This window comes from Microtus oregoni, unplaced genomic scaffold (genome assembly GCF_018167655.1).
Source record: "Microtus oregoni isolate MIOR12 unplaced genomic scaffold, Mior012 000028F_ref0000031, whole genome shotgun sequence".
Taxonomy (NCBI): Eukaryota; Metazoa; Chordata; class Mammalia; order Rodentia; family Cricetidae; genus Microtus; species Microtus oregoni.
In genome coordinates this window covers 9269748-9297441 of record NW_024543087.1, presented here as the reverse complement: position 1 = coordinate 9297441, position 27694 = coordinate 9269748, and the positions used below count along the sequence as shown (strand labels likewise).

Here is a 27694-nt window from a genome sequence, read left to right as displayed (position 1 = left end):
CTCAGATAACATAGTGAGACCCTGTCTCCAAAAGTCAAGGGCTGGGGACGCACCTTACTGGTAGTGTTTGCCTGACATACACAAAGACCTGGTTCAATCCCCCAGCACTCTCTACCCTAAAAAAGATGGCATTTCAGTAGATGAGTTGACCATCAAGACAGAGTGACCAGTTTTTGCTTGAAAAGACACCTCTTCCCCCCATTTCATAGGGTAGGCTTTGGGGCCATCCCTACTCACCGTTAATGGGCAGTCTGATGTAATGCAGAAAACACACTTTATGGTGCAATTTTCTGTGGGCACAGGCATTGTGGTGGCCCCCATTTCTCAGCTCCTGGAATCCTGGGCACTCAAGCCACAGACCATGTCTCCATCCTTAGAAGCTGGGAAACCAGGTCTCCAACGGAAGGAGAGGTTACTATTGGAGGAAGGACAGACTTATTCTCATGTTCTGACTGAAGCAAGCCTGCCATCGTGCAGACCTCAAATACCCAAGCTGCTGCTTCTTGGACTTTGTTAGAATTAGCTTGGGGACACACACAGACACCCTCAGCAGTACACTGGAGTTGGAGCTGATTGGGCCTGTTTCTTGCCAGCATTCAGTTAACATGCTGGCATTTGAAAGACGATAGCTATATCACCAAAAGCATGCAGCTGTGTCTTCCCCATGGAGGGCCTTGTGCACCCTTGGCCAGCACACCACTCATACTTTGCACCAGTAGGCTTGTCCACCTGGAACCTGAATGGCTCTTAGGCCAAGAAAGGTGGCTTCCAAGCCTACATTTGAAAACTGGATACTCAGACCAGAGATAGCTCAGAGGTTAAGAATATTTACGGTTCTCGCAGAGAACCAGAGTTCCGTTCCCAGCATCCACACTGGATGGCTCGCAAACACTTATATAACTAGCTTCAAGCAATCCGATACCTCTGATCTCCACAGACATCTACGTCCCATATGTACATACCTCTCCCCAAAACACATAGGTAAAATAAATAAAAATAGGAAAAGCAAATGGGAAACTCAGCACACGCTGAGCCACTGAGTCCTGAGGACTTGCTCCAGGGCATTTCTTCCCACTCAGACACAGATCCCTGGGTTCTCCAGATAAGATAGGGGATTTTAGTTCTGAGACAAGCTGTCATACGTCCTCCGGGCCCTGCCCCAGATGCTGGGTTTACAGGCATGTACCACAGGTCTTATTTAAGGATGGGGAAATTCTTCCTACTCTGGTAGTACGAGTGCAACACCAGGAGATGCTGTCTGGGGAGTAGAGAATCTATTTCCATTTACTGTTGGGTCATCTTTGTGACAGACGGCGTTGTATATAACCACTTGTGAGTCTATCAGATCAGAGAAGTGGGTTCTGACCACTCTTACTGTTGATCATCTTCAGACCTGATTAGGATTTCATCTTTTTTCTTGTTTTCTATCTCTCTTTTGTTCAATCTTTTTGATACGAGATCTACCTATCCACCTAGCCCTGCTCAGTCTTGGCCTAGATTCCTCCGCCTGTTTCCTAAGTGCTGGGGGCTACAGGGATAAGCCAACATCCCATCTTCTTTTCATGTTCTTATCAAGATTATTGCATCTTCTTCTAAGACCCAGTTTTGAGCCAAGCTGCAAAAACATTTTTTCTCCCTGAGCTGCCTTTAAGAGTCTCTGAACTAGAGTTCCCTTTGGATTAGTTTGACTCATTCATTAATGCAGGGTCACAGCCGAAGTGAAACACAACCCAACCAACACCATCGTCTGCAAAGCGCATGGGGAATGGAACGGCACCTTGGAGTTCACCTACAGCAACGGGGAGACCAAAGTCATCGACACGACTGCCCTTCCCGTATACCCGAAGAAGCTCAGACCTCTGGAGAAGCAGGGGCCCATGGAGTCCAGGTATGCCTGCCCAACACAGCTGCCCCAGCTGCCTTCACTGAGGGACCCATGGGAAACCTAAGCAGTACAGCTGATGGCAAAGGACCAGGGGTTGCTTTCTTTAGTCATTTGAATTTCTCCTGCTGGGTCCATTGGGGACAGATGCATGTAGCTGTCAGTTGTGTGGTTCTGCTCTTAAGAGTGGACTGTCATCCACTGTCTGGCAGACTTGTGCCATCTGTCCCCAAAAGCTTGTCAACCCAACTGCTCTATTATTGGTTGATTGTAAATTAATCACAGAGTTGCTGGTAATTGAGAGAACAACTTATGTAGGGAAGCAGTGAACATTTCCTTTTTTCTTTCTAGACAGATGGGCAATGTTCCTTTTAAAATATTGAGCACACAGGCGGGGAAATCAGCTCCACACAGCCTATGCTCCTGGTAGAAGCAGGTACAGCTTAGGGGCAGTCCCAGGATGAGGTTCAGCCTCTGGGTACTTGGAACCCTGCAGAGAGCAGGGAAGGAACCTAGTCCTGGAGTTAGAGAGGGGTTGCTGTCTTTTCTTCTATGTATGTATTCAGACACAGTGCTGGGCATGGCGGCACAAGCCTGCCTGTAACCACAACTCAGGAGACTGAGGCAGCAGCCTGGGCTTACACCATAAGACCCCATCTGGAAAAGCAGTAACAAGGGCCATAGGAAGCTGACTATCGAGAAATTGCACTGTCTACTTGAGATGTGCCGTGGCTGCTCTATGCACCTGTTCCCACCATCCTTACTAGGTCCCAAGTGACATCAGCATAGCTTGTCCAGTTGTCTCAGCTCTGCTGTGGTGGCAGCCAGCCATTTTCATTGCCAGACTACCCTAGTGGGGGCCTCAAGATACTGTCTGTCCATCTGAGCCCCCACGACCAGAATACGGTTCTGAGCAAAGGTCCTGTCTTGGGTCACAGAGGTAGGCCTGGAGGGGTCGCTCTCGCCACACCCTGTGCTAATCTGGCAACCTCTTGGGGGCACCCCTGGCTTCCTCTTGATGACCCACCCTTTCAAATTTTCCCAGTTTGCCATTCTGGGCTTTTCTGAGGTTCCCTGTTTTCTCTGCAAAATGCAGTTGCTAATTATATAGCCACCTGTGTCGTTGGGTCATGAGGATTAAGTTTCTCTAAAACATTTAGACGGGTGCCCGGGGCGGCGGTACCCTGCCTGCTCTTTCCAGGAGTCTCAGAACACCAGGACAGGTTGTGTGGAGGCAGCAGATGTGTAACCAAGGAGCCCAGGGTCCAGCCCTGGCTCTGGTGTTTCAGGATGCCTTAACTGGATTTCTGCAGACAGCTGCCTAGATACCTTTCCTTCCCTGCCTGGCCACTGTCACCCCAATAGCTGGCTCAACCTGAAGATTTCCTTTACTACTTTTCTTTCTAGGAACCTCTGGCAGGAAGTCACCCACTACCTGCGGCTTGGGGACATGGACGCAGCCACAGAGCAGAAGCGGCGCTTGGAGGAGAAGCAGAGGGTGGAAGAGCGGAAACGGGAGACCCTTCGCACACCTTGGCGGCCCAAGTACTTCATCCCAGAGGTAGCCCTGCTACTAGGCTCTGGCCCTGAGGAAGGGTGCCTTGGCTTTTATTACTCCCACAGTTGGGTGGCAGAGGCTCTGGCTTGGGTCTCTGGGCTGGAAGTTGAATTAGGATTTCCCTGATAAGGCTTTTGGACCTCATCTTGAGGGAGGAAGTAAGCAGCTGTCACTTCCCCTGCAGTGTTCCTCCATTCCGAAACCCTTCTGGCTAGCCAAGCCAAGGAGGGCACTTTGACCTGTTCTGCCACTATTCCCTATCTACATTTGGGTGCCTTTTAAGCCTCCCCATTTGAGTACTGACGCAGAGCCTGACCCTCTGTGGGTCACATGGAAGGGTCACACAGAGCAGAGCTCAGTAGGGTCCTCAGCCTGAAATGCTAGCTCCTATCCCATCCCACTCCCACAACACAGGGAAGCAGGCAAGGCGCCCTGCGTTTCTTTGAAGTCAATCTTAGTTTTGCCTCCTGTGGCTGTGGCAACTTAAAGGAGAATGGGTCATTTGGCTCACAGCTCCAGGTCACAGTTATCATCCCTTTGTCTTAACAGCTTAGGATCTCACGGTCATGTGATGAACATAACCCAGGTGATTCTGCAGCCAGGGCCACAAGCCTGCCTAATAGACAACCCCTCCCTGGTTGATTCTAGATTGTATCAATGTGTAATGGGTTGTTCAGGAAGTAACAGGGGTAGGGGTCTAGGGATAGACCCTCCTTTTATAGGCTGCTTCCCTGGCACCACCGGATGTGGAGGTGCTTTAGAGGCTCAAGGTCATCCTCAGCTGTGTGGCTAGTGAGTGGGAAGCTCAAGCATCAGTCTCCCATCCAGATCACATTGATTCTTTGTGAGGAGGCAGGACAGAGTTTTTAACGAGGATTGCAATATTTGTATGCTAAGGGTTTATACAAATTTCAATCCCAGGAGCCAGTCAGAATGGGTCAGTGGGGGCCAGCTGCTAGTCTCTAACTCCCACTATGAGAATGGATTGTGCTTTCTGGCTGTGGGGTGATAGCTAGGGAAGCCCTGTGGCCTGGGTAGGGCAGGGGTGACCTATGGGCAGGAACAGGAGGCGGTGGCTGAGGCGGTGGCTGCCTGGCTGCATTTCAGGGCTGAAACTTCAGACTTGATGGTACTTGGGAGACTGCCTTGAAGGGTCTCCTGTGGGGTGGGGGGGCTCACTCAGGGGACAGAAATTCTTGAAGCCTTCCTTGAGGTAACTCCTGTCTTTGAGACAGCTTGCCTGACTTATGTGGAAATTTGTTCTCGAAGTTCTATCCCTGGGGCTTGATAAAAGCCAACAGATCTGTAACAGGAGGGCTGGAGATAATATCACCCTGATACCAGGATTGTTGTTTTCTGCCTTGAGCAGTCCCTTCTGGTTTGTCACCCGCTTACGCATGCCATCAATTTCTCACCTGGCAACTGAGGGGTGGTGTCCTGTGGTGTCTGTCCTCGATGTACTGTGACAGACACCTGCCAAAAAGTCTCATTTTTGGGGTGGGTGGATGTTTCATGTTACCTTTCCTTTCCCCTTGATTCATCTATCCTGCCTCTCTTCTGCACCGTCCCCCCCCCCCCCCCCCCCGTCTCAGAATTTTTTGCAAAGTCATCTAGAGAGAAACTGTCAAGACCCCACATTTTAAAAGCAAATGAGTCTTCCTATCTCAGCTGGGAGGGGAGAAATGTATCCTTAGATAAGCTCAGCAAGTGCCAGGGTTGGGGAAGACCGGCTTGGAGGAGAGTTGTTGGCGTTGGCCAGTCTAAGGCTCACCTGGCTGGCTGGGTGGGAGGGGTCCTTGCTTTTCAATTCTCTGCTGTGAGATCCTACTGTCAAACCTCCTTCTTCTCTTGCAGGGTGATGGCTGGGTGTACTTCAACCCCCTCTGGAAGACACACTGACGGGTGGAGGTGCAGCGCTGCGCTCAGTAGGCCCGAGTTTGTAGGAATTAAAGTGGGGTACAGTATCAAGGCTCTGTTGGATTTTTGCTGAGCCTCTTGTTAGCATCCAAGTCAGAGGGAGGGGTTCTATACTGTGAAACATGCACCCCAAATTCTGCCTGAGGGTTTATTCGAGAGCCAGCTGAGGCCTGTGTGTGCGCGCACAGCACCCGCCAAAGCTGAACTGGGTAATCTTGAGCTCCTTTTTATTCAAGAGGTTTGAGGTTTTCTACTTTCCACTTTGCCAAGGTAGTTTTGCACTTAAGGTCTTTTCCACTAGCCCCACTCCTGTCACGTGCAGGTTGAAGTGGCACAGCCGGCTGAAGTCTCTCTCTGAAAGGGGCTCATCCCTGGCAGAAGGGGAGTGGGCACCCTTTGCTGATGAGTGTTATGACTCAAGTTCACGCCCAGGAAAGAGCAAGTGGGCCTTCCTGTGGCTGCTGTGGGTGGCTCTGGAGCAATCAGAGTCAGGCCCACCAGGTAGCTTTCGCCCATCTTTCTGACACTTTTCATGCCGAAGCATGAGCCTCTGTGCTCTGCCCAGCAGAAGACAAATCCCATAGTCATGACAAAGGGCTCTGGAAGTTCAATACACGCATGCGTACACTACATGGACCGCCACTGCCTCATAGCTAGTTGGGAAAAGAGAACAAATAGTCTGTATCTTTCTTTCTTAATTTTGACCCAAAATGCAAGAAAGCCACTGTAACTAGGACACACGAGTCCCCATAGTCCCAGCTGAGAATCAGTCTCCAGCCTTTGCACAGGAGGTCAAACACAGAACCAAACAAAAACGAGAAAAGAAAAGTCTGATTGGACTTCTGTTGAGTGCTTAATTTATTTTTTACCTTGCCATTCCAATGATATTTATAAAATCCAGTAGCATGAATGCTTCTCTGCAGTAACACTAATTTTGTGCCTTTTGTCTGCTTTCTTAAGACCAACTATTGACACTTTGTAGATATTAGACAAATATATTTCCATTAAATACTCTTGTGTCTGGTGTGTGTGTTATTTTTAGGGATTCAAAAGTTTTGATTGGTAGGTAGCTTTGAGTAATCTCAGTTTTCTTGTTTTGGTACTGCTAATCACAATAACTATATTAAAAGTTTTTAAAAATTGAGTTATGTGTGTGCACGGAAGTGCAGTGCCTGAAGAAGAGGGTGTTGGATCCCTTGGAGCCAGAGTTGCAAGTGGCTAGACATGGATGCTGGAATAACCAGTCTTTGCAAGAACAGTACATCCTCTAAACCACTGAGCCATGTCTTCAGTCCCCAACACTGTTTACGTCCATGAAAAAGCCTCAGACCAGCATCACTTAGGGGCTACTATGAGTTCTATGAAAGCAAATGATTATGAGTACCTTGTTTAGGGTCAACCTGAGCAACACAATTGAGACTCCCTCTCTAAGCAACAGCCCTGGGAAGAACTGTATGCCTGGATGGAAAGAAATTCCTAGAAATACATCCTACTAGGAATGAATCATGAACTAAGAAATTAGAATGGATCTATAAATAGTAAGGAGTTTAGATCAGTGACTTAAAATCTCCTAAGCAAAGCATGCCAGGACCAGATGGCCTCTTAGATGAATCCTACCAAACATTTAGAGTTACACCAGACATTCTGGATTGGCCAAATTTGTCAGATGATGCCCAATACCAAAGCAATAACAGATTAAAAAAAAAAGAATAGCATTCTGTATCAATACTGGTTCAAAATTCCTTAAATACTAGTGCAGCAAATTTCACAGCCTGTTTAAAAGGGTTTTACACAACAACAATGAGGTTAATTCTTAGATGGCAAGGTGGTTGAATGCACGAAAATTATCAGTGCAACATGCCATACATTAATAAAGAGGCAAACTACAGTCATCTGAATCATGTAGGAAAAGCATTTGACAAGATTCAATACTATTTCACAATGAAACAAAACAAAATGCAGTATATTAAGTTTATATCCCCAAACCCCACAATCATCACACAGGTAAGAAGTTAAAAGCTCTCCTAGCAAGGCTAAGAACGAGGTAAGGGTCCACTGCGTTTGCCACTGCCATCGACACACCAGCAGTTCTAGGTCGTGCGATCAGGCATGGACAAGAAAGTGATCAGCTGAAAGGGCGGTCTCTTTTGGTACATGCCATGATCTTATCTAGAAAATCTAAGACTACACCAAAAATTAAATTCTACAAAAGTAGGTCATGCTTTCTTGCTTTGAATGCCTTTTTTTTTTTCTTCTGTGAAGTGGACTTTTGAAAACAGCTACCTATCCTAGTATGTTCTGCGCCAATTCCACATGCTGGCTCCACGTAAGGGCAAAGCTTCACAAAAAATCCCAGCAGTCAGTCCAGGCCCACTCTCAGCCTGGCAGTATATGCTGTTTTAAAATGCCATTTCTAGGGCTGGAGAGATGGCTCAGTGGGTAAGAAAACATACTGCTCCTGCAGAGGACCCAAATTCAGTTCCTAGCATCAGCATGTGGCTCAACTAGTAGTGCCAGCCCCGGGGCATCTGGTACCCTTTCTGGCCTCTGTGAGTAAGGTCCTTACCCCCTACCCCAAATAAATCTTAAGTTTCATGGAATTTTGCTCCAGTTTCTCAGATGTTATGAATCCACATTATCGTCCCCATAATTTCACACCCTTCAGATCTGGACCTGATGGAACATCTCCCCCTCACCGCCCCGGCAGCCTCAGGAGCACTGCCTGCACCTCCACAGCTCACCCCACCTTACCTGAGGCAAATGAAGCTCCGTTCCCCAGGCAGCTTCCCAACAGGTCAGCATAGCTCTGCCACCTCCTGAACAGAGGCTTGTCACTGGGCTGTTCCACACTGCAGGCAGGACAAGGGTGAGCAAACCCAGACAGCATTAACCGCCACCTGAATATGGCTGCTCCCTGGAGACCCTGGTCTTTGGTCAGAGCTCCCAGTGTCCACTCTGGTAAGAACTGTCCTCTAGCCGTGTCAGTTCTGAGGAGTGAGGAAGGCTGGGGGCTGTCATCTCACTCCCTTTCCTTTCTCTTGGGTGCAGTGCAGAGTTGTCAGCAGAATGAACCCTTGTAGAGGTGACTAGTCCAACAGGTCGCCCTGGCTTCCCAAGAGCCCCATTCATGCCAAGTCCCCATTCCTTCTTCCAACTCTTCTACACTGACCAGCATCACCCCGTGGGCCGTGTCCCTTTTCAGTGTGAACACGGCAAGAACATGAAACAAAATACCCTAATTTACCTGACTCAGGCCATAAGCATGTCTTACATGTTCTTGTTTGGTTCCTTAGCTCAAATTATGTTTGGACTTTTGGCAGTTTTTCTTTATAACAAAGACACTTTTTCTTTATGTGAGTCCGACTGTCAGTTTCTTTCTTTTCATACGCAACCATGTGGAAACCCCAGGTTGGTGTTGGAAGTCGTCTTCAACTACTCATTGGCCTTCTTTCTTGGGACAGGCTCGCTCAATCACACCCACAACTTCTGAAGCCAAGGCTGCTGGGCCCACAGGCGGTGGCTGCACCTATGTGAGGTCTGCTGGGCCCACAGGTGGTGGCTGCACCTATGTGGTGTCTGCTGGGCCCACAGGCGGTGGCTGCACCTATGTGGTGTCTGCTGGGCCCACAGGCGGTGGCTGCACCTATGTGGTGTCTGCTGGGCCCACAGGTGGTGGCTGCACCTATGTGGTGTCTGCTGGGCCCACAGGCGGTGGCTGCACCTATGTGGTGTCTGCTGGGCCCACAGACGGTGGTTGCACCTATGTGGTGTCTGCTGGGCCCACAGGCGGTGGCTGCACCTATGTGGTGTCTGCTGGGCTCACGGGCGGTGGCTGCACCTATGTGGTGTCTGCTGGACTCACAGGCGGTGGCTGCACCTATGTGAGGTCTGCTGGACTCACGGGCGGTGGCTGCACCTATGTGGTATCTGCCTGGGTTCTAGGGTTCTGAACCCCAGTTCTCTTGCTTTTACACAAGTCCTTTCATTGTTGAGCCATCTTCTCAGCCCGATCTTGCCTGGTTTTGACAGCCTGGGAGAACAGGGGGTTTAATGAGGGTATGTGTGCCTTCAAATCACAATGATGCCAAGCAGGGAAGTCCCCATCAGCGTGAGTTCTCCTTTGCATGCACACTTTCCAACATGTATTTTGTACTACCCACCAGGCTCGCTGTTTGTTTCCATTTGCTCGCCATTTTGATTTCTTCTGTCAAGAAATCTCCTGTGTGTAATCTGGACATGAGCCCCTCCATCAGATACACGGTAGAGGATAATTGCTCTGTTTTACCAAGATGCCAGAACATGCCTGTGGGCCACTGGACAGAGGCAGAATTTGCACTGGCTGACTTAATGACTCTGTAAGACTACGGTGTCAGGATGGGGCTGTTTAAGGACACGCACCAGATCAGACAGCTAGAGAAACATCACTTTGAGATCGGTTTCCAGCAATGGGCCAATTAAATGGAGGAAACAGACTGGTGAATAGATACTGGTACCGAACTGCTGAAGCAAAACTGGTCAACCCTGCACAGTCAACACAATATAACACACCCATTGTGAGGCTGCACACCCGGCTCAACACAATATAACACACCCATTGTGAGGCTGCACACCCGGCTCAACACAATATAACACACCCATTGTGAGGCTGCACACCCGGCTCAACACAATATAACACACCCATTGTGAGGCTGCACACCCGGCTCAACACAATATAACACACCCATTGTGAGGCTGCACACCCGGCTCAACACAATATAACACACCCATTGTGAGGCTGCACACCCATTGTGAGGCTGCACACCCATTGTGAGGCTGCACACCCATTGTGAGGCTGCACACCCATTGTGAGGCTGCACACCCGGCAGACAGGAGCTGGCACGTTTCCCTCCTTGCAGAGGGTGGCCACTGAGGCTGACCAGTGGTCATCTTCTGCAATGTTTGTCACCGTGTTTTTCTTCATAGGGCTAGAAAGCCATTTTATAAAAATTTCCAGCAGTTAACAGATCATGCTAATCTTTGCTGCTCACGGTGGCTTTTAACAGTGAGCACAGCGCTCAGCTAGCTGCCATGTGACCTTCATTTTGGTCCCCATCCTTCACCAAAGCCATCTCAGCAGAGCAGACACCTGATATTCCAACCCAAGGTTGCTGTCCGAACTAGAAACAAGGCCCCAGATATGTCTCACTTTCTAGTAAAACTGAGATTGTGTTGAGGGACACAAATTAGCTTTGGTAGTGTTCACTGAACTAAGGTGGCGGAGAAGATGGAAGAAACAGGTGTTACATGTGTTCTGGGATCCAAAGGGACAATTGGTTATGTTAGTTCCCTTCTGACAGCAGGAGCCTACAGTATGGACCAAAGCCCAGCAAAGATGGCTGGAAAATCTGTACACAGGAATTATATTGCAAAATAACACAGGGCCTTTACCACAAGGCCAGTACACCAGAGAAGATACACATTTTGAGATAAAGCCAGCATTTGGGGCCATTTTCCCTTGGAAATTGGCAGGGGCCAAAGAGAGATGTTCATACCTTTGTGGGATGAGCAACAATGTTTGTATTTCCACATCTGGCTGAGGTCCTTGTACAACTTCAACTTGGGAGTAATGATGGCAGGCCAGCTTTGTATACAACATTCAGCCCTTCAACTGGGTTAGGAGTCTGGCTTTTTAAACTCCCCTAGTTCTCTGGCAGATAATCTTCTGAAAAGCAAAATCACAACAATGGCCTATACTGAACCACACAGCTTCTTAATATAATGCTCATCCCACCAAAGCCCCCATACTAAACAGATAAGATGGCAGACAATAACCAGCAGGAAAAAAGCCCAAGCAGTAGAACACAGGCTCTCTAGGTACTAGAATTAGGAGTACAACTTAGATACACTCACTGTTAAGAATTTCTACAGGTCAAGGCTGATGAGATTGTTCCGTGGATAAATAAAAGCCTGGTGGCCTGAGTTTGAGTTTTAGCATAGAGAACTGTAAAGACCTGACTCCAGCTACCCTGTGGTTGAGACATGGTTTCCCTTTGTAGCCCTGGCTGTCCTGGAACTCTCTCAAACTAAGAAATCACCTGCCTTTGCCTCCCAATTACTGGAATTATAGAAGTGTGCCACTACCACATGGTTTAAAGTCTTAGTCTTTAAAAAAATTTCAAATATTTAAAAAGTTCTAGGTCTCTTAACTCTGGGTTCCTATAAAATAAGAAGTTAAATACTTAATTTCTAGAGGGATGAACCATGACAGTTACAACTGGAACAAAGTAAAACCAAAATCCAACTGTTATAAATAGCTCAGTGTCTGACATTTGGGATTTACTCATCTCTGGTTCCGCCAGTAGCAGCATATGCAGGTTGTTTTACAGGCTCAGGCTGGCATTGCCTGATACCAGCTACTGTTCATGATGGTCACCCCATGGGCCTGTCCTCTTTAGTCTGCTTGAGTCCCCGTTACAACTGAGGATGCACTGTCAGTGATCTGGCTTCTCCTCAGGGATTCCAACCATGCTACATGGCGCTAAGCCTCAGCTGCTTTCCATGACCCTTCCATGCCTTCAGTGCCAGAACATCTCTTCCACATTACTGGGTTTGGCTACCAGCATGATATAGCCTTGGCTTCTTCCGGAACATACTTCCAAGAAGTGATGCTGGTCTCTTATTGATCACAGATGATTCTTCAGTCCCAGATGATTAACATCCACTGTCCCAGAAAAGCAAAGGTTTCTTAGAGGAATCAATAGATTCTTAAGTAAATCGCAACCATGGTTTTCCTCTTATAATCCAATCCAGGCTTCCATCATCTGCATTCCTCTCGACACTCGTATCTCCCAAGCTCCCACAGAATAATCCAAAACTGAGCACTCAATGGCTTTCCTAGTCCAAAGTCCCAAGCACCTCTACAATCCTCCCTGAAAACATGGTCAGCATGTCACAGCAATAGCCTACTTGCTGGCACCAATTTCTGTCCTAGTCTCTTCTCCGTTGCTGTGATAAAACACTGATAAAAGAAAGGGCTGGCAGAGGCAGGTGGATTTCTGAGTTTGAAGCCAGCCTGGTCTACAGAGTGAGTGCCAGGACAGCCAGGGCTGAAGAAGAAAGGGCTTATTATATCTTATTATATTAGAATTTATCCCTGAAGGAAGTCAAGACAGGACTGCAAGGCAGGGAATGAAGCAGAAACTAGATTTTTACTGGACTGTTGTTCTTTCTACACTCCAGGACCACATGCCCAGGGCTAGTACTGCCTACAGTGGGTTGGGCTTTTCTCCATCAATCATTAATGACCCACAGACATATTCATAGGACACTGTGATGTAATCCTTTTCTCAGTTGAGGTTCCTCTTCCTAAGTGACTCTAGCCTGTGTCAACTGACAAAAAATAACCAGCACACCCACAGACATAAGATAAAAACAAATCTTAAACATCTGTACTATCATGGTGGCACATGCTTGCAACCCCAGATGCAAGAGGGCCATGAGTTCAAGACATACCTAGTAAGATCCTGTCAAACACAGCTCAAAACAAAACCACTCATGATTAATTTGCTTAATTTGATCAAAGATATCTGTAGGAATTTTACTCAGGGGCAAAGGAACAGCAGCTTTCCCAGTGAGAGAGAACAAGACAAGGATGCTACTGTTTCCATGCAGTGCTCCCTCTACCGGATACCTGTCTGAGCTGGTGCGCTGGAGCAAAACGATGACATATCCACTACAAGGAGAAAAATAAAAGTCATTGTGTTTTCTAAGTTATGATGCCAATCATACATAACCTCTGAATAACTGCTAGAATGCTGGTGACAAGGTCAACAACAATTTCATTACGTAAAAACATGCTTCTATAGTCTAGCAAGTAGAGATTAAAATCTTCGACAGTATTTACCAAAATTCATACACCAGGACACCAGATAATAGAAGCCATGAAAATGTGAAAGATTTAAAAAAAAACCTGTCAAACTTTTTTTTTTTTTTTTTTGAGCCAGGGTCTCAGGGTTGTCCTTGAACTAACTATGAAGCTGAAGATAATCTGAACTCTTACATCAGCCTCCCATGTGCTGGGATTATGTGTGAGCCATCATGGTTAAAATACAAGCAAGCAAACACACACACACACACACAATTATTTCTATTGATGTGTATGGGTCTCTGTGTCTTTGTCCATTTGTGGGTACCTGGAGAGGTCAGAAGAGGGTTTCAGATCCCCTGGAGCTGTAGTTACAAGCAGTTGTGAGCTGCCCAGTGTGGATACAGGGTTCTGTGCAAAAATGGCAAGCACTCTGAACCACCGAGCTCTCTCTCTGGTCCCTAAAATATAAACTTTAGGTATATGTGCAACCACCACCCCACCAGTTAACAGGCATTCCACAATGTACTCAATAAGGAAGTCAGGTAGAAGAGCATCAAGTTCATAGAAATGAACACAGGACAGGCACTGTCTTTATGGTTTTATGAAGAGATTTTTTAAAAAGTATTACAATTTTACATTTATTACGTATGTGTCTTGGGGAGGGGTGTGGAGATCAGAGGACAAACGGAAGGAGTCTGTTCTCTCCCTTCCATGATTGCATCCTGGGGACTGAACTCAGGTTTCAGGCTTCACAGCAGGCGCCTTTACCCACGGAGTTAGCTGGGTGCTGGGATTAAAGGTGTTTGCCACAACCACCACCACCTGGTAAAGTGTTTTTCAACAAGGTACAGAGAGCCATATACATACAAAAGATTCAAAGAGATTAATCCCTAATAATCTGCAACATGAACATTGAAGTTCTCATAAAATACACAAACTAATAATTTTCAAAAGACAAAGAAACATAGCACAAACCAGAACACACACCTCCCTCAGAAAAAGTGCATTCCAAATGGCCTACATCTTCTGTGAGTCGAGGAAGAGAGACTAAATACAAGGAATCACCATCTGTTCTCACGGAGCTGGGTGTGATGGCTAGTAATCTTAGCATGGGATCAGTGAGTTCTAGCACGGGAGGAAACAGGATAAGTAAAAGGCTGACAAAGAAATGGAAGCAAGGCACTACCGTACCCTGAAAACCCAATGGTAGGCAAGCGGTCAAAGAAATGCGCACAGTAGGCAGCAAGTGGCCTAACCACCTTCTTGACATTGTTTGCAAATGTCCATCCACAAACCAACCAAAGAACCAATGTGTATATTTCATCAAGCTGCAAAGGCGATATTATATATTGATGAAATCATCCTCCAGTTGTGTCAAACAGTGTGCATCGGGCTTACAAAGGCTGACTAGGGCTGTCTATATACTCCATGATTCCATATTTAACCATGCTTAGAGAAAAACACAGAGGTGAGAAGGCCATCAATCAGTCACTACCATAAAGGTTAAGAGGGAGAACGCGGCTCTGGGAGTGGCTGGGAAGAGACAGAAGTTTCAGGAATGCTGCCTCTCTATTGTGTTGACCCTAACCCAGGATATAAATTCGCCTACTCTTTTGTGATTCACCATGGCATATACACCTTTCATTTCAGTTCATAACAGCACTTCATTAGCTTCTTGTTCTCATGGTGTCTTACACACACAGCAACTGCAGGCTGCTGAACTACATGCCCATCTACTTCTCCACCTCTCAGTGGGCTTAAGCGGCAAGGCCAACATCCAGCAAAAACCACGGTAGGCAGCAGCTACTGTGGCCAACGGAAAAAGAATGGAAAATCAGTCATCCAATGCTGTAGATATACTGAACAGTACTGAACGGTGTCCTTGTGTATACACGGGCCAGAGGAAATGTCAGTTGTCCTCTCCAATCACACCTCACCTGTTTTGAGACAGGCTCTCTCTCTGCACCTGAAGCTCAACAATTCAGTTACAACAGTTGGCCAATGAGATTGAGGGATCCTGTCTCTTCCCTGCCCCTAGAACCTGAGTGACCGCCTGTGTGCTGGGGATCAAACTCAGGGCCCACGCAAGCACTGCCCGAGTCATCTCCTGAGCCCTGAATGTGGACTTCAGCACAATTTTTGGCTAGTGCATATTATATGCCAGGCAAGTATTTGCCCAGTGAGCAGCACCAAGGCTACAGTTTCTAAACAGGAAGCAACAGCCTATGGCTTGAAGGTCCCGCAGTAGAGACGATGCTTTCACGGTGTCCAGTCTTTGGCGTCCTGGTCATCGCTGAGGCATTCAGAATGCCGCCACTGCAAACTGAAGTAGGACGACAGTGTCGTGTGAAAGCTGAGTGCGGCCTCACTTAGGTTCTAAGCACTGCCATGTCCATGTAGCTGTAGTCAGAAGCTTCAAAGTCACAATGCCGAACTCCCACCGACAAACTGTGCTAGTGATCACACACGGAACAAATTTAGGTTTGGAACAATTTTAATCTCACCAACTGACACTCCAGTGTGGTAAAACTACCACCACCTCACTTCTCTACCACAGCACCGAGAGCTCCAAACTGTCACCGTGCGCTTTCCAGGCCTGGCTGTGCAGTCTTGGAATCCTGTGAAGCGGGTACTCCTTACAATCTGGTCTCCTTCCCTTCCCCCAAAAAGTCACAATGAGGTATGTTTTATTCTGAGTAAAAAGGTGCAATTTGAAAAAGTGGTTTGAGTTGAACTTATTTTTCCACACACTGACTAAAACCTTTGTGAGGTTGGTAGAGAAGATGAGGTCGGAACTCTGAAGATCCTTTCAAAAACAAGATGTGAAAAAGACAACACTTAACACAAAATCTGAATTAACTTTATTTCCCTTATGGTCAATAACTTCTCTGCATTGAATTGTAAAGCAACAAAGTAAGATAAAATCCCCCAAATGACAAGGTATCAGAAATCCAGATTTAGTTACACTTTATTTGTGAAAATGTTCAGCCTTTTTTATTGGTCTGTAAAAGAACCATCATCCGGGTCAAAAATGAGTTCTATAAATCAAACAATATTCTACACTTTGAAAAAGAAAATCAGCAGTAACATTCTCATGGAACATTGTAAATTACGGTTTCTTCATAAAAGGTTCATCTATTCTGCACGTTCCCACCAAAAGCAGTGGCATGTTGTATAAAAAGTTCTCCTGCGGCAGGAAACCTTTCGCTTTCGCTTCACTAAACAACTGGGTAAAGTTTTCAAGTCTGTATAAAGTTGCCTATAAGCTGGAAAATGAACATGGTCAATCTCCATATTTTAGTGCATCTTCTGACAAATGTCACATTTGTAATAAAAGTAAGAAAATGCCTAGATAGCACTAAAGAGTGTTTCATCAAATGCTTCAGGTATTAAAAAACATGGGAGCAGTGAACAGAAATTTGTGATGAACAAAACTGGTATAAAATGAGGAAAATCCAGGCAAAGTTTACAAATCCTTTGTCATTTAAGTCACAGAAATGAACTTTGGATACCTGTCCACCGTAAGGGCTTTCCCCTTAATCATCTGCATGTAAACATGGTGCCAACCCTAGTACTAAGGTAACAAAGCCATCCCAGCCAGCAACATTCTGTGTGTGCTTGCCATGATTCCCAAAGGATATAAATTTAGCCCTTAAATGAACAATGCATGAAATCTGCTCTGTAAGTACCTGGTGAAAACAAGTGCTGACCGCAGTGCGGATGCCCGAACACAAACACCTATCTAGTCAGCTAATTACACAGAGGCCCACCGCCAGCAGCAGCTGCTCACAGCGGCACTGAGAGACACAGTGGACATTTGATGAAACATTCTTCACACCAGAGAAACAGGAAAATAAATAGAGTTTACGGAAGTACTCTCCTCTTAACACTTCTTTCCCAGACTGGGGCTAGTTTGCTTACTGGTCAAGACACTCTTGTTACATCTGTCATGTGTGTCTTACATATTGCTATTTGGGTAATGCAAATAAAATGCAGATCTTGTAAAAGGAAAAAAAAAAATTGACAAGTACGCATGTGCCAGGGACCAAATTAGAGGATTCTTTGGTGCAATTAGTCCAAATTCTCAGATTTGAAGGGTAATATGTACCAATAATAATAAAAAAAATCTTCTGCCAGATGCTCACAGCATGGCTCTGTCTTGCTTCACATTACAAATCGAAAACAGTTGTTCTCAATAAACCAATTTAATTTTTAAATGAGGCATTGCCAGAAAATTTTGTACATTGACCTGGCCCAGCGAAGGTTCTGTACCCTTGGTGCCGTGAAACAGGACATGAGCTGAAGGCAAAGACCGGTTCTCACAAGGACAACTGCTGCAAGTCAGGCCAGAACAGTGTGTTTAAACAGTCTTCTTAGAGATTTTCTTGCCTTTCTTAAAAACTAGCTTATTTTTAATGTAGCCACGCTTCCTTTTCGTAGTCTAGAAAGAGAAGAATGCAGAGTATTAGTTCAGGTCTCCTACAGACTGATGTGCCTGTACACACCCAGCTTACTCTGGTATGGAGACTTTCATTAAGTTTGCTGCTAGTCTTGGGAAATGACCCTTGAATGCTCAGTGTGAACCGCTGCCATGGAAGAAGGCTGAGGTGAATATAACTAGGTCCCTGGCTGTAAGAGGATCCCCACAGCATCTCAGTCTCCCTCCTCAACCACTGGTATGCTCAGCGCTAACGATGACAGATCCCAAGCACTAATCTAAGGCATCAGAAGGGAATGCTACTGTTGGCTCAGACTCCATGAGAACAGGCTATGTCAGAAATATAAGTTAATATAGAAATTTTTCAGAACCCCACTTGTCCCATCTGCAAATGAGGATGATTATCCACCTTCAAAACTTAAACACAAAAATTGCTTTGTGCATTGTCCTTTTAGGAAGGAAACATGCCAAGATGAATTCCTTGAGTTTGTTTCATAAATCTTATAAAATAATTTCTTACATTATATATAGTGTATGTTATATGTGTGCATTTGGCTGCACATGCACACAGAGGTTGGAAGTCAACCTCCATTGTTTTCCACCCTGATTTTTGAGATAGCCTCTCAATGAACCTAGACCTCACCAATTTGGCAAGGCTGGCCGGCCAATCAGGGATCTGTCTGTCTATCTCCACCAGTGCTGCCATGCTTTTCATGTAGGCGCTGGGGATCAATAAGCACTTTACCCACTGTGCCATCTCTCCCGCCTCACAGATGTTTTCTGGTAGAAGACTGAAGCAGATATGGTGGTACAAACTGCTACAAGACCATCTGTGAAATCAAAAGAATGGCTACATCCAAGAATCTGAGGAAAGCACTGCACCATCAAGGAGCTAGGTTTTTACGCTAAATAAACTCTTCACGGAGGCTTCAAAACTCAGGTTAAAGACAGCCTGTTCTTCCTAGAAAAGGTACTTGAAACCAAGGCTGCTCTTGAGATGATCTCCACAACTCTCACGGTGGGGAGAACAAACTGCTACAAACTGTCTTCTGACCCCCGGGCCTCTGGTGCTGTGGCATGCCTCCTCCATTCCTCAAACCAATAAAATTTTAAAACTTCTTAAACACCATGCATCTAGTTAGCATTGTGGTACATGCACATAACTTCAGCATTCAGGAGGTGGAGGCAGGAGAATCCCTAGTTTCAGACCAGCCTAGGCTACACAACAAGATCACTCCCTAATAGTAGTAAAATATACTTTCAACGTATAAATAACATGACCTGTGCACTGACATATTTGGTGTGTACTGTAACAGTTTAACTGTTCTGGGTTATGGAAACACCTAAGCGTCCTGTGGAAAATGGTAACAGATCAGTTTTCTAATCAGAACTTGCACCCAGAACCTGCCCACAGGACAGCAGCACCCCCTGACTGCCCATCACTTCCACCCTGCATCCACACCCTCACTGTCAACTATCTTTAATAGGGAAGGTTGAGAAATCTACCCAACTTAAATGAGCAATAATAACCCCTAGTAAAAGACTTCCTAACTACCTGTTTATTAGAAAAGGACTACAATGGTTTCCGTCTAATTTCTGCCTACAAGTTCTGTCATAATAATTACATTATAAAATAAGTAGCTTAAAAATGATTTTGAGTTTTTGTTTTTTGCTTCAGAAGGCCTCACTCAACTATGTATGTACAGGCAATTTACTCAGCAAATAAAAGCCCCATTCTGAGTAAAGCTTGAATATAAATGTACTTTAATCTGAAGATGAGGAACCAATAACTACAATTTTTTGAAGTTTTGACTTTCATGCAGGTTTGGACAGTAATGGCTACAGGTACTGTTTAGAAGACATCCCACTAATGGGCATGGCATAGAGAATGAGTGCCTCTAGAAAAACTTACTGGGGCTTGCCAATAACTAGCAGGCCACCAGGAAAATTGTGGCTTGAGGCTGCTAGTGCTCTCTCTGAGAAAGATTCTCAGTCTTTTATCTTCTTGTATAAGCAGTCATGTTCTTTATGAGCAGTTTTCAGCATTTTCCATACCAGCCTACTGAACCACCAAGCTGAGGTAGTCTTCTAGCAAGATGTCATTACCAGGGACCTACCTTCTTTGACAAATACTTCTGTTTGGGGAAGATGTTGGTGACTCGAGGCTTGTGACCTAGTGTTTCCCTGTTGTCGGGTGCTTTCACTTTATATATCCTGACAAGCCAGTGCTCTGATGTAAAGGCTTCCTCCAAATGCTTGAATTTAATGTCCTTATTTCCAATCTCGGCATTACGGGTTCGGTCAAAACCTGGGGGTGTGCGAAAATCTAGCTGCAAAAGTAACATCAGAACTAAATGTCAGTCAGCCTTACAGTAAAACATGCAGTACTGCAAAACAGCAAGTGCTAGCAAAGGGTAACGAATGGCCTCCCTTAAGAAACAGAATGGAAGAATGCATCCTAACAGGTCTTCATACCCATGTAGTATGATTTCTAGACAAATCAGAATATGTTTCTCAGAATCCTTAAAAATAGACGATCAAGTGTGGTGTTACATGCCTTTGATCTGAACACATGAGAGGCCAAGGGCAGGAAGATCTCTGATTTGGAAGCCAGCAGCCTGGTCTACTTAGTGAGCTCCAAGTCAGCTACAGGCTACATGGTGAGAGTCTTTCTCAAAAGCTGCCCTGCTGAAGGGACATGAAGAAGGAGCTTTCTTTCACCTTAGGACCTCCCAACAACTTTCTGTTTCATTATGCCACACAGGCTCCAGCTCTCATGCATAGGACTGACTCAGTCTAACCACCACCTTCTTTTTAGATAAAAGAAATACCCATATAAACAATATTCTGATGTCCTGCAGGGGCAGCTCCAATAGAAACTAAGCCAGCTGAGCCATGGGAAGACTTAGGAGAAATAAAATGGGCACTCTGTAAGAGAGTTAAACCAAATTCATACAGACACAAACGTAAACTTGAAGACAAACACAGTGTAAAGCCAGCCTGCAAAGCAAATAGGGAAGTTCTTGTTTGTCCTTCTAACAGAAAAATTGCACTGCCTGTGGTAACATGCATGCCTCTTAAGGTATGAAACTAACAGGGCCTAAATAGTTCATTAAACCTAAAACCTCCTTCATGCAGAGAACTCATTGTTTATACCAGAAAAAACATTTTGTGGAGTAACTAATTAGACTCTTTTCCTTGCATGAGTTTGGATCCCATGCAAGTGCAAATGAAGCAAACACAAATAAAAATTTACATCTAGATTATTGTGGGCATGGTGTTTTGCTTCTAAAACCACCTACAGAATGACCACAGGTGAATAATGAAACAGATACCCATTTATGCCCATCTACTATAAAGCAACACAGAAAGCAACGATATATAAATTCTCCTAGATCATACTAGCCATCATCACTATTTTACAAATAGATAAAAATGTTATCTATTTTACAAATAGATAAAATGTTTGTTTAGAGACAGGGTTTCTTTTTTCTTTTTCTTTTTCTTTCTTTTTTTTTTTTTTTTGAGACAGGGTTTCTCTGTGGCTTTGGAGCCTGTCCTGGAACTAGCTCTGTAGACCAGGCTGGTCTCGAACTCACAGAGATCCGCCTGTCTCTGCCTCCCGAGTGCTGGGATTAAAGGCGTGCGCCACCATCGCCCGGCCTAGAGACAGGGTTTCTTTGTAGCCTTTGAAACCTTTCCCAGAACTAGTTCTTATAGGCTAGAGGCCAGGCTGGCCTTGAACTCATAGAGATCAAAATGTTTCAGATTTTGAGGTTTAGACAAACCTTTTCAAGTTAAATATAACATCATTTCCGGTAGAAAAGTAAACAAATAATTCCTCTGATTTTTTTAAGTTACCAAGCTGACTAGAAAGCAATGTGGAATTCATTTTCACCAACAGCTTGGAATGAAATTATAAACGTAGTAGTACAGGCTATAAAATGGATTAGCAATAGTTAGGGAGACACGATTCCTCAGCCCCTACGACTTCTTAGGTTGGAATGGATCCCTGCAATAAAGAGAATAACAGCAGCAAAAAAATTCTATCCATACATGCAACACAGGACAGGAGAAACTTCAAGGAAGTGTCTCGGAGCAATGGCTTAGAATTGCATCACCAGATCACACTCAACAAAGAATAATAAAATGATAGAGACAAGGAAAGAAGGCTGAGGTCTTCATAGGGGGAAGTGACGGCCAACTGTGCCTGTGGGGAAAAGCTGAGGGAGTGTATAAGGTTGGCTTGCAGACTGCTTTGGTGCCCTCTGGACTGAGGCATCTAGAGTTAGCATTATCATCAGTAAATGAGAAGTTAATTTGTGCCTTTAAGGCAGCAAATGAGGCTAGATGAAGAGAGAATACCTCTGTTTGCTGTTAATTGCTTTTAATGCAAAAGTAATTTTTAAATGTCAGAATAACATATTTTGGTTTCCATCAAAAGCCAAGTCATCAATCTAAATGCACCCCCCCCCAATTATTCACAGATAAGAAAAAGTCACTGGTGTAACATTTTTCTGTAACGTAACACAAAAAAATTAGAAATCGAGCTAGGCATGATGACACATGCCTATAAGCTTAACACTCCGAACACTGAAGCAAGAGGATCAGGGGTTTGAAATCTAAACACAATGGGAAAGAAGCCTTGTCCATTCCTCTTCAGTAAAATTAAGACATCATTATTTTTTTAAGAGCTTATAAGGCCCCTTCCCATTTGAATAAAGATTATAGAAGAATTGATTGAACCAACCTGCATTTCTCCAAATCTGTAGTATGACATTTTATACATAAGGCAATTTAACAGAGTAGGAGATCCAGCTTTGTCTACACGGAATTCTCCCTGCTGTGTGAAGTAATCTCCTTCCTATGGAAAGAAACCACAAGTCCAAGGTCAGCCCAGAATAACACCCTCAAAGTTACAGGTCCTAGCTGTGGAAGTAGCATTATGAGATTAAACTCTTTTTAATCCCCCAGCCTCAAAATTAATCCTGTCAAAATTTCAGTCACACAGTTAAGAAGAATGAGACCGACTCTGATTCCATGCTTTAACACCAGGTAGAGCTCCCAGCAACTGCCCTTACTCACCACTCCTTGGAGCTTACCCTCAAGTTTCCCTATGAACTTCAACATCCTCTTTTAGATGCCGAGGAGAATGTTCAGCAAACTAGAAAATATATAGCACTATTTTTGTAGTAATTTTTAAGGGGTTAATTTATAAATTAACCTCCCTATAGGGATAATTTGCTACTATTTTAAAAATGCAATTTCAGATAGTGATGTGGGAGTGTCATATATCAATCTGTTGATTTCATTGGTTAAGCAATAAAAAAACTGCTTGGCACTGATAGGTTAAAACATAGGTGGGAGGAGTAAACAGAACAGAATGCTGGGAGGAAGAGGAAGTGAGCTCAGAGCAGATGCCATGCTCCCCTCTCCCGGGCACACGCGATGAAGCTCTGACCCAGGATGGACGTAGGCTAGAATCTCCCTGGTAAGCCACCTCGTGGGCTACACAGATTATTAGAAATGGGCTAGTCCAGGTGCAAGAGTTAGCCGAGAAGAGGCTAGATATAATGGGCCAAGCAGTGCTTAAAAGAATACAATTTGTGTGTCGTTATTTCGGGGCATAAGCTAGCCAGGCGGCCAGGGTTCCGGGGACGCAGCCCCGCCGCTCCTATTACAACAAGATAGCAAAAATGTAATTTCTGATTCAGACATTCCTTTTACAGAAGTATGTTGTATAGATGTATACATACATACATCATACATACATACATATATACATACACACATATGATTAAAATAATGAATATCCAAAATTATTTACTATGCCAGAGACATATATCACAGAGAAAGGTTAACCACATACTTAAATGGAATACTCACTGTAAGGGAAAAAAAAAGACGATGGTCATAGTTTAACAGAATCCTAAGGTCTATAAACAGCATATATACCTTATTTCTAGTTAGTTGTTTAAATAAGAGTCGCAGACATAAAATTGTATTAAGAGTGGCTTCTATTAACTGACAAAACAGTGTGGTGCACTGTGCTGTTGAGGTACACACACACTGTAGAATGGTGTACTATCTCACACACTCCCTTTTCTGACAGCAGGCAGAGGCAGGTGCAGCCCCGTGAGTTCAAGGTCAGCCTGGTCTTATGTATTTGGAAAAACTCATGTTACAACTTTTAATGGTGCCAAGTAATTCACAAACTAAAATCATGTTTTAAGAGAATGAAATTTCAGATTAATCAAAAGTAAGGAAATAACGTTTGTTAATTACAGCTAAGGGGAAAATGTCATAGCATTTTCACGTGTACAGGACATCTGGGACTATGCTCCATCTTGGTCTGTCTCTCTCTCCTCTGTCTGTATATTTCTCATCTTTTGGGCCTTCCTCACCTATGCACAGTTCTAGTTACCTGTCTTCAGAAGGTGGGAGATATAAAATCTAACTACAAAGCAGTTTTTTGAGGATAAATAGAGGCAAGGGTGTACCTAAAAAGGGCTCTGGAGGGGAGGTGACAAATGTGTGTAAGGAGAGGCATTTCAAGACAGTATTAAAAACACATGTCAGATGAGTCAATCAAAGACAACATAGGCAAGTTTCAGGGCCAAAGTAGCCTGGCAGTGGTATAAGGCTGGTCAAGAGACCAGCAAAGGAAGGTTAGGGCTTGCACTCCAGGCAAGAATTTGGACTTTTTACCAGTGCTTTGCCAAGAGATATACCATATGAAAATGAGGCTTTAACTACATTACTACAAATATTCTTAATACCACCACACACATAATCACCCATCTTCAATGGCGATAACCTAAGTCTTGCCTTGGGCACCATACTAATTCTATATCCTAGAAAAATACCCAGTGCTCAAAGCATTTATGTTGATTAGCATAAAACAAACTTGCCTGGAACACCTAGCTGACAGTTTTAATTCTGACTCATATTTGTTAAATTTCACAGCCATTCTCTGATGTGGGATTCCCCTCTGTATGCTGTGAATGTGTTTTGTTAATGAATAAAGCTGCTTGGGCCTATGACAGGGAAGAATAGAGCTAGGTGGGAAAACTAAACTGAATGCTGTGAGAAAGAAGGCGGAGTCGGAGAGATGTAACCTTGCTGGTAAACCATGAGTCTCGTGGTAAAATATAAAATAATAGAAATGGGTTAATTTAAGATGTATGAGCTAGCTAGAAATATGCTTAAGCTATTGGCCAAACAGTATTGCAATAGATATAGTTTCTATATGATTATTTATTTTGGGTCTGGGCAGCCGGGAATGAACAAACAATTTCCAACTACCATTTTCCGTATCTGTTGAAGGCTTTTAAAGCACTAAGTAACATGATCAATGAATGTCAAATTCATGGAAGAAGACATAGGACCAAGACAAAGACTGATTTCTAGATTATTGTTCTCTTTCAGATTTATAGACATTAAGGGTAACAGAATGAAAATGCAATCAACAGGTAGAAATAAGAGGCTAGGAGAAGAGAAAGCCAGAAGACCTGACAAGGGTAGGATGGAGATAGTCATGAGGGATGCTCTAAGATGAGCATTAGGAAGGTAACCCCTCACTACGGGAACATCAGAGTGCACAGACATGAATCTAGACACCACTATTTATTACATAACCATGTTATTTAGTGTAATACTTCACATATATGGGGTTATCAATATAATGTTGTTATATGGCATGTGAGGCTACCAAACCTAGGAAATGCATTTAGTATTTTTTAACAAATAGAGTAAGGCAGTAGAACAGAGGATAGGATGATGTAAAAAATGCACGCTGCGCCTGATGATGCCTGCCTTTAATCTCATCCTTAGAAGACCAAGGCAGGACCTCCCAGTTTCAGGACAGCCAGAGGTACACAGTGAGGAAAGGAAAGAAAGAAAAGAATGCAAATCGGCAAATATAAGAACTGCTTGGATCCCATGAACTGTTTAAGATGTCCAGTGTGGTCCTTACCCGAATGTCTTTTGGATGCTCCCCTTCAGCTATCCTAACCATCCAGAGGAACTTGTTGATATCATCACCAGAATAGCCAATAACTCCTCCAAAAATAACCAATACATAATCAACATCCAGAGATCTCATGATTTTATAGGCAGCTGTTTCATTAGAAGACATAGCTTTTCCTACCTATAGGATAAAATAAAAATGTACACTTTTACTGTAAGATGAAATTCACTGTGTTTAATATACATGAATTTTGGGTAGGAATGATTCTCTATGAATGTCATAAACATAGAGGAATTCACTAACATCTTGACTATGATAACCATTTTATAACAGAAGTATCAAAATCAGAACACACATTTTAATAATTAAGTTCTAGGACATTTATATTTTAAGATGAAAACAAGCAAGCTCTTAAAGAGATAGTTTTCTCCCAACCTCAGGCTGAGACTGGCCCATGATTTCCAGAGCAGACTCTTCTGAGCCAAGCAGATACCTGATAATTAGTCACAATGGTCACCAAAACGGAATCCATTTAAGAGCCAGTTTACTACTCATAGACTTTAAAGTACAGAAATAATTAATTTATGGAGATTCACTATTTAACAGAGTAAATATATAATTTGCACACCTGTATGACTTGCACATCATAAAATACTTTTCATACTTGCAAACTTTTTCTTAAATCAGCAATGTAAAAAATATACATCAAGCATTTTAAGTTTCAGATTTTGCCTAGTTCTCAGTAAGCTAAATCTACTGGAAATCAATCTGCAATTCTGATTACATAATACTACTCTTAAAACCAGACTACACAGGCAGACACATATTTTAACTTGTATCTTTCCTGTTTAATTGTAAGTGAAGTCTGATTGCTAAATATAATTGAACTCCTTTTATTTTTTAAAAACAAACAACGATGTCAAGTCCTCACCAGTGCTATGTGACTGTTATTCCAGGTGTTGTTATCCACCAGAGTAGTCCTGTTGGCCATCCCAGCGATCTGATAGCCATAGTCCCACCAGGACATGACCCGGGCATGTTCATCTGTATTTTGTCTTAGCCAAAAGTATGCTTCTCTAAAATCATCTAAGATATTTCTGGTGCTGAAAAGAACCACAATATTATTTTAAAAGACATCTTAAGAGTGAAGGAGATAGTTTAAAATTTTGAGATATTTAATCAGTGAAAAATTTCATTGTAAAAATGGCAGTTGAAAGCCCCTATTTCCAAGGTGGGGAAGAAGAGTGGTTGTGTCTGTACTAGTGTTTCCCAAGCTAATGTACAAACAAATCACTTGTCTTGTAAAACAACAGATTCTAATGAACTAACTCTGGGACAAAGTCTGATCCTCTCTAAGTCTATAAGACTGCCTGTGAAATAGAAAGTTGAGATGTGGCACTATAAAAGTCAGCTGTCAAAATCTGGCTGCGCTGAAATCACCAGGATCCCTTAACCCACAACTGGCTGGGTCCTGCCCTCAGGCCTCTCAGATAGGCTTAGGGTGGACTCCATAATTTGCATTTCTAGCAAGTTTTACACCAAGGATGAAGTCCAGTGTCTACTAAGTATACACAAATACACATGCAGAAAGATTTTGGAAAAAAGCACAAAAAATATAGTTACTATCACCCATTTCAAAGGTTGAGGAAAGCCACATGAAAGACAAAGTAAAGTTAGCGAGTGGGATTGCCCTAACATGTGGGTAGTCCTGGGTAACATCTCTATGCCTTAAAAAACAGAATCAAAATCAGAGTTTCACAAAAGTATTCTTTTTTGAGGCAAAATAAAAAAGTTAGGTCTAAGCCTTCTCACAGCCAAGTTGTTTTCTTACCCATCATGGTTGTAGGAGGCGAGGACCACACTTGGACTTGAATAGGCATTGCTAGTGACCCATGTGCAATGGACGGCGAACATCATCAGGAGCATCAGCATGAGCATGGTCACAATGCTTTTGATGTTGGGGCCTAAGCCCTCTTCAGTTTTCTCTTGCTCTGTTACATGTTTTCTTACTTTACCTGCCTGAAGATGGAGAGCAAACAGAAGTCTTTGCCACTATACTTGGTTTATTAACACAATCAGGAAAA

General features: G+C 44.0%; 2 protein-coding genes across 3 annotated transcripts in view; one reads left to right on the top strand and one right to left on the bottom strand.

Annotated features, from left to right (window-relative positions):
* Osbpl10 (oxysterol binding protein like 10) overlaps positions 1-6368 on the top strand; it is a 236862-nt gene extending 230494 nt beyond the window's left edge. For both annotated transcript variants that reach the window (XM_041677227.1, XM_041677226.1), the window contains 3 exons: positions 1706-1888; positions 3290-3443; positions 5295-6368. In XM_041677227.1, the coding sequence (XP_041533161.1) occupies positions 1706-1888; positions 3290-3443; positions 5295-5339 (382 nt within the window). In that variant the 3' untranslated portion in view covers positions 5340-6368. The remainder of the gene's footprint in view (positions 1-1705; positions 1889-3289; positions 3444-5294) is intronic.
* A 9311-nt stretch (positions 6369-15679) lies between these two features.
* Stt3b (STT3 oligosaccharyltransferase complex catalytic subunit B) overlaps positions 15680-27694 on the bottom strand; it is a 72100-nt gene continuing 60085 nt past the window's right edge. Inside the window, exons 11-16 of the mRNA XM_041676972.1 lie at positions 27442-27629; positions 26542-26713; positions 25617-25790; positions 22392-22505; positions 19759-19971; positions 15680-17644 (exon numbers count right to left, since the gene is read on the bottom strand). Of these exons, the coding sequence (XP_041532906.1) occupies positions 17564-17644; positions 19759-19971; positions 22392-22505; positions 25617-25790; positions 26542-26713; positions 27442-27629 (942 nt within the window). The 3' untranslated portion in view covers positions 15680-17563. The remainder of the gene's footprint in view (positions 17645-19758; positions 19972-22391; positions 22506-25616; positions 25791-26541; positions 26714-27441; positions 27630-27694) is intronic.